At 41.8% G+C, this 9,993-nt stretch overlaps 1 protein-coding gene across 1 annotated transcript in view; it reads left to right on the top strand.

The window, feature by feature from the left end:
• The window catches only part of EIF2S2 (eukaryotic translation initiation factor 2 subunit beta), a 21,259-nt gene extending 11,531 nt beyond the window's left edge, over window positions 1–9,728 (top strand). The window contains exons 4-9 of the mRNA XM_019539724.1: window positions 511–646; window positions 1,868–1,968; window positions 2,620–2,768; window positions 3,380–3,436; window positions 4,617–4,702; window positions 7,874–9,728. Coding sequence (XP_019395269.1) covers window positions 511–646; window positions 1,868–1,968; window positions 2,620–2,768; window positions 3,380–3,436; window positions 4,617–4,702; window positions 7,874–8,049 — 705 coding nt within the window. The 3' untranslated portion in view covers window positions 8,050–9,728. The remainder of the gene's footprint in view (window positions 1–510; window positions 647–1,867; window positions 1,969–2,619; window positions 2,769–3,379; window positions 3,437–4,616; window positions 4,703–7,873) is intronic.
• The last annotated feature ends 265 nt before the right edge of the window (window positions 9,729–9,993 follow it).

Genomic DNA, 9,993 nt, shown 5'->3' with positions numbered 1-9,993 from the left:
GGGTCTGTTGGAGCCAGCCTCCTGCCTGCTCCTTGGCAGACCCAGAAGTGGACCGGAACTACTTCCAGTCCCCTTCCGGTTTCGCTGCCAAGCACACAGGGAGCACCCCCAACACTCCTGTGGGACGCTCCATCTGCCCCAGCATTCATGAGCTGCGCCTCGTACCTCACGGTATGTAGAAAAAAACATTTAAAGCTGTGTCTGTCTCAATTGCAGATTCTCCAAATCAGCATTGAGTCTTCAATTTGGCTGAATCCAAATCTGAATCGCAGACAGTGATCCGAATCAATGAATCGAATCGCTGTCCCCGATTCGGGCTGGAACCAAATCCGAGTGTGAGACAATATTATTCATCTTTGGTGTAGCTTAGCATATTCCTTCAAACTTAAGTCTATCAGATTTGAGAACTGTGCTAAATATATTCTATCTTGTTTCCAGTTTGCAGTGTTGGGGAGTAGTTTCACTTAATGCATACGTATAGATTGCATTTTATTTTTTTTCTTATTGCAGGATTTAAAGATTGAGGGAGATGTGCCAGAGTCAGTAGAACCTGAAGATGACTTTGGTATTATGCTTGGTAATAAAAAGAAAAAGAAGAAGAATGTGAAATTTCCAGATGAAGATGAAATATTGGAGAAGGATGAAGGTAATAGTACAGTTGCCTTACCTGAGAGTTTAATTCCTGGTTGGTGCTATAGTTGAAAATGTGAAATGTACCTATTCTCCCCCTTTAAGAGTTCTGCAGTTCACGTGCCAATTTTCTGTTCATTTTTTAATAACAAACTAATAAGCAGGGATTCTGGTTTTCTGTTTAAAAGTGGGAAATTCTCTGATTAAAACCAAAATCTGTGCTTTTCCACCATTAAAATGAAAAGCGTGTGTGTGTGTGTGTATTGGTTGAACACAATGCTTTATTGGTATATTTACCATTCTCAATCAACTTGGAAGTCTACCGATGCCTCAATCCATTAGAAAGTATGTCCTAAGTACTTGTACTCTTTGGCATTTGATTTTGGTTTTTCTTATCATAGAAAATCAGGCCTCCCCCTGCCTCCTGTGCTCACCAGGATGTGGGTCCAGCTGTGGCTCCCTCCTCTATTAGTTTGTGTCACTGAGCAACCCTCATATGCCATGCTGTTGTCCATGCCATTGCCTCTTACTCCCAACTTGTAGTCCCATTCTCGACCCACTGCCCCTGTCCCATCCAGGCTAGAGTATGGTGGCTGCAGCGTCTCTGACTTGTACAGGCGGTAACAGAGCGAATCTGGCCCTGGTGTGGGCTGAAGGAAAGAGGAGGGGAGGCTTGTGGCACTCCTGCCATGCCTCCCCACTCCCCTCCCAACATCCCCAAGCCCTAGCCTTCCAGCTCCTGCCCCTTGTAGACTTACCTGCATCCAGCTGCTGGGGCTGCTCCCACTACCCTGCTTGGCTGTATGCTGGCCACATGCATGTGCATACACATAGACATGTAACACCCTTGCCTTCAGTCGCCCTTCCCCTACTTTCCTCAGCCTCAGGCAGCTTCTTGTAGGCTGGAACGCCATCAGCCAGCAAGGGGCACCTGCTGTTTCCTGAAGTATTTTCTCTTTTAAAAAGGAAAATCCAGTTTTCTCTTTTGAAGGAGGAAATCTGAACTTTCCCACAGCAAATGGATAACTCAGATCCCTGCTAATAAGACTGTGATGGAGCAGTCTAGGCTTAGTTTAAATATTGGTGTTCATGTCAGTTAACAAATACAAGAAAATCTTCACTCCAACCGCATTGTTGAGACTTCTGTGTAGACTGTTAGAAGCAATATTAGTGGTGTTCAAGGTATTCTGCTGTTCTAACAGCTTTTTGCATCTCAAATACTTGTCATCTTCTACAGCTTTGGAGGATGAAGACAGCAAAAAAGATGATGGAATTTCTTTTAGCTTTCAGACTGGACCTGCATGGGCAGGATCAGAAAGGGACTACACTTATGATGAGGTAAAGTCTAAAATTCTTTCTAGACGTTTACCAATACCAGTGTATTCTGTCTGTGCATTCTAGTTTTGTCTTAATTCTTAGATATTTGTGATTTAAATGCTTTTAAAAGTACTAACAAAAATAACTACAAACATAATTTTTTTAATAAAAAAACCAAATCACACCTTTTATAAAAGACCTTAGTCCTGCAGTTCTATCCAGTGGTGAAGAAGAACTTTCTGTTTACTGACTTACAGGGACACTGGTTTGTTCATGTGGGTCAAATTGCAGGATCCAGTCTGCAATGTGTGTACTTAAATAAAAATAGAATTTAAAAAATCCCTCCCACAGCTAGTTAATTGACGCATAATCTTTCAAGATAGAACTTAGCAGTAACAAGCAAAAAAAAAAAAAAAAAATCTGTAAGTATAGATTGAGAAAATGTAAGGTATAAATTGTCTTGAGAAAAACAAGTGCAAAAATTAACACTGATACTCTTTTAAACAAGATTTAAATGTTTTTGAGGGGAACCTGAGTTGGAAGTGTAATGTCCCTTTCCACTGTCTGAGAAAATTAATCCCATTTTTTTTGGGTAGTGGGGAGAATGATGTGTATCTCAGATGGAGTGCAGTGACAAAGGCTATGAGTGGTGTGAATGTATGTTTCTTCCAGTTGCTGAATCGAGTATTTAACATCATGAGGGAAAAAAATCCAGATATGGTAGCTGGGGAAAAAAGAAAATTCGTCATGAAACCTCCACAGGTTGTAAGAGTAGGAACCAAGAAAACATCATTTGTCAACTTTACAGATATCTGTAAACTGTAAGTTTGGCTGCTTTAAAGATCTGTCTGGGTAATGGGTAGACAGTAGTGTGGTTTTCCTGTACTACTTAGAACCCTTGTTGTGACAAAAAAATAAAATGTAGTTCTGGGAGGCTTATGTAACAGTCAGATGTTGCATTTTGTAAAAGTATGCAACACAAGGAAAACTGTTCATAGGACAGTTCATTCAAAAGTAGGACTGGAATTGTGGATTGTAACTTTCCAGGTCAGTAGTTTTCAAACTTATTTTCATTTGTGGGCCCCTAAAAAAAAATATATATTCAAATGGAGGTACCAGACCCCTTTTGAATTGTAAGTGTACTTTTGATCATAATCACTTTTTGCCGACCCCTTAGGCATAGTCTGCAGACCCCCACGAGTTTGTGGATCCCAGGTTGAAAACCACTGCTCTGGGTGGCTGGGCCTTTCTGTGCCCATGGTAGTATGTGATTGTCTCCTCTTTGTTTCTCTAAAGAAAAGTCAGTTTTCCTTGTGTTGGCACTTTGCAAATAGGTTTGGCAGGCTGAGAAGGCCTTACATTGTCAGTCTTGCTTAAGTGTCATGTTTTTGTGGAAGGTAGTGGTTAAAATTAATGTAACCTTTTATTTCAGATTACATCGTCAGCCAAAACATCTCCTGGCATTTTTGTTGGCAGAATTGGGTACAAGGTAAGGGACTTATTACATTTGAGTTTCTTGTATTATTTTGATCAAATATATATTACTTGGTTCAAAGATTCCAGGGTGCACATTTTAATCTTGTTTCTGAAACTGTCCACAGCTTTTGATTCTAGGTGGTTGAGGGGCAGTAGATCAGGGAAGAAGTTATACTGTTGTTAATGGCTTTAACCTAATGCTGTTGAACTGGCAGCTCAGAGGTTGGATACAGCCAGCAAGGGGATAATTTGAAGCCCTTATCATCCCACCCAGCATTCCCCCCACCTCCTTAGTAACTCCAGCTGCTCCTCTCCAGGTTCTCTCTTCCTCCTCCAGCTGCTTCTTCCTGTTTCCATGCCAGAGGGCAGGTGCATCAGAGCTGGTGGAACCTGCAGCCTGGGGTGTTTATGTGCTATGGTGCAGCAAAGGAACCTGTGGGTGGGGGCTGGGGTTCCTGTATGTGCAGTGCAGTGCCATGGTAAGCATCCATGCACTGGGGGCGGGGAGGAGACTCTGGCTTCTGTGGTATAGCAGCTTAAAAATCAGAGCGCCCTGGTTTAAGCCATATGTTACAGCATAAAAGAATTGCACAGTGATTCACGTTATGTGACTTTTGAAATTTGTTATGTTTCAGACTGCACAGTAGTTGCTAGCTGTCTTCAAGAGGTAAATAAAGTGCTGATATGCAGACAGAAGCCCCATTAACCTAGTTACACAGTGACTGCTGTTCTTAAGGCGTGCTTGCTCAGGGTTCAAGCTCCTTCACCTGAAAATAATTCAATAGAAAAGCTTTTAAAACTTTGTTTGAAAAGTCACCAGAGTTCTTCAGCTAGCAATGTTTGAAAAAACTAGTTACCTAGTATTGCTACTACAGCATTCTCTGTGCTGTTGGAGAAATCCTTTGGTTGAGTAGCTTAATGAGCAGAGTACATGGATATTGTAGCAGTATTTCAAGTCTCACACAGAGGATTTATGTTTGGATGACGTTGCACTTTGACAAATGCCTGTGATGTGTCCAAGGATTCAGTAGTTTCATTTACCCAGGTTAAATTAATAAAATCAGCTGCTGTTAAGCACTCTTGAGGACAGATCTTCATCAGTTGACTTATTGCATGTCCCTAATTTTGCGCTCTCTAGCTTGCTTTGTCTTTCTGATTTGCACAGTGCTGAATTAATTTTTCTTTTAAATTAGTGGCTCAATAGATGGTAACAACCAACTTGTAATCAAAGGAAGATTCCAACAGAAACAGATAGAAAATGTCTTGAGAAGATATATCAGTAAGTATAGTGCACTATTCTGCAGATGTTTACCAATCCCATTTTGCTAATGTATTTTATCTGCCATAGATACTATGCTAAGAAAGCCAAACTATACAGTTTTAGTATCTGGATCATAGGGAAGTAAGGCTGGAAGGGACCTTGCAAGGTCATCTAGTATAGCCACCTGCTCAAGACTGGATCATCCTTGATTAAACCATCCCAGCCAAGTGTCTGTCCAATTCGATCTTGAAGATTTCCATAGATGGGGATTCTACAACTTCTCTGTGTGGCCTGGTTCAATGCTTGATCACCCTTATGGTCAGAAAGTTCCAGCTAATCTTCAGTCTAAATTTCCTCTGTTGCAGTTTTGAGGCCATTGCTCCTAGTCTTGTCCCCTGTGGCCACAGAGAAAAGCCCATCCATCTCCATCTTCTCTAATTGCTTGTAAGGGTTTTCGAAGACTGTTATCCGGTCCTCCCTCCATCCTGTCTTCTCCAGGCTAAATAATTCTAGTTATTTTAGCCTTTCCTCATAGATCTTGCACTGTAAGGTAGATAGAAAACTGACTGGATCATCAGGAGAAGAGAGTAGTAATCAATGGCTCAATGTCTGGTTGGCAGCTAGTATCAGGTGGAGTGCCTCAGTAATTGGTCCTGGGGCTGGTTTTGTTCAGTGCCTTCATCAGCAAACTGGAAGGTGGCATAGAGTGCACCCTTAGCAAGCTTGCAGATGACACCAAGCTGGGGGGGAGTAATAGATATTCTAGAGGGTAGGGCTAGGATTTGGAATGACCTAGAGTGGACAAATTTGAAGGACTGGCCCCCAAAAAATCTCACGACATTCAACAAGTGCAAAGTCCTGCACTTAGGATGGAACAATCCTGTGGACCAGTACAGGCTGTGGGCTGACTGGCTGGGCTGCAGCTGTGCAGAAAAGGACCTAGGGGTTACAGTGGACAATAAGCTAAATATGAGCCAACTCTGCCATTATTGCAAAGAAGGCTAACAGTAGGGGTGTGCGAAATGGGCCCTATTCGATTCGGATTTGGCCTGAATCGGGGACAGTGATTCAACTTGTTGCTTCGTATCACTGTCCGTGATTCAGTTCGACCAAATCTGAAGATTTGATGCTGATTTGGAGACTCAGCAATTTGGCCAGACACACAGCTTTAAATGCTTTTTTTCTATATACCTCAAGGTACCAGGTGCAGCTTATGAATGCTGTGATGTTGGGGAGGATGGAGCATCCCACAGGAGTGCACTGGGGGCCCCCCATGTGCTTAGCAGCAAACCTCACAGTGGATTGGAAGCAATTCCAGGTCCCTTGGGGTTGTACACATGCCCCACCCCCCGCACCCTGCTGGCTCAGCGATAGGCCGCAGGGGGACCCCAGGTACTCCCCTAGGCCCAGGAAGCACCAGTTGCTGAGCCAGGGGCTGCAGGGAGGGGCCCCCAGCATGCTCCCCAGTGGATCAGAAGTGCTTCTGGTCCACTTCAGGGTCTGCTGCTGAGTGTGCTGGGGAGCCCCCCATGCTTCTGAGAGACACTCCATGTGCCCCAGCATTTCAGCGTTCATAAGTTGCCTGCTACCGTGATTTGGAGAGATGCAAGTGTCCCCTGATTCATTTGGATTCAGAGATTTGGTCACCAAATTGGGCCAAGTCTCTGCTGAATTGAACTGGGGACTGAAGCTTCGTGCAGCCATAGCTAACAGCATACTGGGCTCATTGTAAGAATGTTGCCAGCAGATCAAGGGAAGTGATTATTCCCCTCTATTCAGCACTGGTGAGGCCACATCTAGACTACTGTGTTTAGTTTTGGGTCCCCAACTACAGAAAGGGTGTGGTCAAATTAAAGAGTCCAGTGGAGGGCAGCAGAAATGGTGAGGGGGTTGGTTCACATGACTTCTGAGGAGTGGATGAGGGAACTGGGCTTATTTAGTCTAGAGAAGAGGAGACAGAGCGGATTTAATAGCAACCTTTAATTATCTGAAGTGGGGTTTTAAAGAGGATGGAGCTAGACTGTTTTCAGTAGTGCCAGATGACAGAACAAGGACAAAGGGTCTGAAGTGGCAGCGAGGGAAGTTTAGGTTAGCTATTAGGAAGAGCTGTCTTAGTAGGAGGGTAGTAAAATGCTGGAACAGGTTACCAGAGTGGTTGTGGGCTCTCAATCCTTGGAGATTTTTAAGACCCAGCTAGACAAAGCTTTGGCTGGGATGATCTAGTTGGGGATGGTCCTGCTTTGAGCAGGGATTTGGACTAGATGACCACCTGAGATCCCTTCCAACCCTCATTTTCTATGATCTTGCTTCCCAGGTTCCTAATAATTTTTGTTGTGCTGTTCTGGACCTTTTCTAAACTGTCCAAACCCTTCTTAGTGTGGAGCCCAAATGTGGACATGGCATTGCAGGTGAAGCCTCAGTGCTGAACAGAGCAGAAGAATTTCTTCCCTTGATTTGCAATTGAAGGAATTCACTCCTGTTAATACAGCCCATTATGCTATTGGCTTTTGTGTAACAAACACGTTTGTTGGCTCATACTCAGCTTTGTAATGGAGTAATTCGTTTCCTTGATTCTGATAGAAATGGTCAAACTGAGAGGAGGGGGTCATTGGCTTCTTCTGTCCTGCTGTCCTGGCACAGAGCACGTGTTGGTAAAACTGGTGGAAAAACTCTGCCATTGATTTCTGCCAGTCTTTGACAGGCTCATTCTTCTGTCTTGGCAAAGGGCATATGGAGGACACTGTAACAGTGAGCTCTGACTAACACATGTTACATGGTAATCTATGTAGTAATACCAGTATGTGTCAAAAACGAAACTTTGAGGTCTGCTGCTGCAGCTCTCTAGTTGTCATTCTGTGCAGTGTAGCTCTGGTGTTTAGAAAAGCCATGTTGGTACTCTGAGTGATGTTGACATCTGGAATTGCTGCCTCATCAGGGGAAGACATCTGCAGTCAGTAAAGGAATTAGTTAGAATTCTCTTTAGCATTGGTATCAGTGCTCAAGACAGGGGAAAGCTACTCCTTGTTAACCCAGGGATTTATAACAGTAATTAGCTTTGTCTTGTCTTTTGAAGTGAAATAGTTCAGAGTCCTCATCATTTTTTTTTTTTTTTTTTTTTTGAAAGAGATTAAGTTACAATAACCCTTCCAATGGTGGTAATGCAGACCCTTTTTAATTCCTTTTTTGCAGAGGAGTATGTCACATGTCATACGTGCCGGTCACCAGACACAATCCTACAGAAGGACACCAGATTATATTTCTTGCAGTGTGAGACCTGCCACTCTCGCTGCTCTGTCGCCAGCATCAAAACTGGTTTCCAGGCTGTCACAGGCAAGAGAGCACAGCTCCGTGCCAAAGCTAACTAGTTTGCTAATCTACACTGGATTTTGCAAAGTGTTCTGGGGAGAGATGACTGGACAGGTTTGCAATCGGAGTGGATTTACCTTTTATTAAAAAAAAGATTGTAAAAGCTACCAAGAAATTTGGCTTTTGATTGGTTGGTCTATGAAATCCTTGCAAGATGCAGATCCTCAAGCTGTTCACATTTGCTCATTGAATATATTTTACCAACTGTCAGAGAAGCGTGATGGAAAGGAGGTGCTTTTTAATCTATTCAAAGTTCTGTAAAAGTGCAAGATAAATTAAAGATATTATAACAGAGAGAGTCTTTCATTTGTATTTTTCCTTTTTTCTCCATAAATTGTATCTGATAATTGCTGCAAACAGTTTCACTATGATTACATGCAGACTCTAAAACTGAATTATTTCTGCGAGAGCAGAATAAGACCTAAGGTACACTTTTGAAGTATGTTTTCTTTTTCTGTAGCAGACCTCTTTTTAGGGAGCTTATAGCTTGAACAGAAGAGCCACTTTTACAAAAGGAAGAATGCTGGTTAGTATCATGTAGTGTCAAGATAATCTGTTCTTTAATGAATATAAGAATTCCTAACCTGCTTGACTGCTATGAGAAATGGGAGTGGGCTAAATGCATCCGGACACTTTGGTGCAGTTTATTAAGGGAGGGCATGCTTTTGAGGTAGTTCAAAAGATGAGTCCTGGGTGCTTTGTATGTACTATATCTCAACATTGTAAGTAGATGGAGCTACATTGTATTGTTAACTTTGCACGCTATCATTGTACTAAATTACTGACACTTGGAGAAATACATGCATCTTATTTATTCTTGTGCTTTGTACCACTTTAAAAAGAAGTTGAATTTGATGCAGTAAAAAAAATGAGAAGGGCTACAGGTAATGCTGTTTACAGGTAAATTTATTGCATACTGGATCCTTTGTACATGGAAGTGCAAAATTAGTGTCAAGTTAAAGGAAGATAGTCGCAGGCAGTTTTGGTTGATGTACTGAAGCTGCACACTGTAAAACATGCACTACTTTCCACTACTAACAGACCTCCTTCAGAGGAGCGAGTTCCAGCAAGAAGAGTTGCATCTGTATGAGTCCTTCACGCCAATCTGCATATTTACATTTTAATATCTGGGACATGTAATAATGCTGTCACCTTTTTGATTCTTCTGTTGCTGTTCTGTTGTAATTTAGTCAGAACTGTTGAGTACCAGCTGGGAATAGGGGAGCACACTTTCTAGTACTACATTGGAGCATGGATTCCATCTTATTGACTCCCTAAAATCAAGGTGTAATGCCAGTATAGGAAATAATTTGGCAGAGGGTTAGTAGTTATGATGGGACTTACTGGTGTTTTCCTGCATGTAACCATAGTATCTGTTTATCTGAGTAAATACAGTCATTCTAAATTTAATGATTCATCAAATGTCTGAAATTGAAGGATTTCTGGTCTGAGTTTTAACCTTTTATTTGTGTATATATACTAATATACAATCCAATTTTGCTGGCAAATCATTTTTATTTGCAATTTGAAAACTACTTGACAACACAGTAAGGTTAAAAGTCAAGGTTCTATAGCTGGTTTCTTAAAAGCATTTTGAATTTGAAGAATGAACTAAAACAAATGTTGGATGTATCTTTAAGTGAATAAAGCCAGGATCAGTGCCTCTTGTGTAACATCAGTATTGTGTTGTCCTTGTTTATTAACAAATATATCTGGCCAGCCTCTCTTTTATAACAGGTGGCATTTCTCTCAGCTGTCCACACAACATGGAACTGTAAGAGTGCATCAGGCTTTATGTGCTGTTTAAAAAAGCAAACAAAAATACAAATTTGTTGTAGGTAGGAACTATTTAGAGACTACTATTGGAAATAAAACAGCTACTGCTGTTGCTGCTTCATATAAGAAATTGGTGATATTGCATTGCGTTAAGCAAGTTTGATTTC

This window comes from Crocodylus porosus, unplaced genomic scaffold (assembly GCF_001723895.1).
Source record: "Crocodylus porosus isolate Cpor-Errol unplaced genomic scaffold, CroPor_comp1, whole genome shotgun sequence".
NCBI lineage: Eukaryota > Metazoa > Chordata > Crocodylia > Crocodylidae > Crocodylus > Crocodylus porosus.
This window is presented reverse-complemented; position numbering and strand designations above follow the sequence as displayed.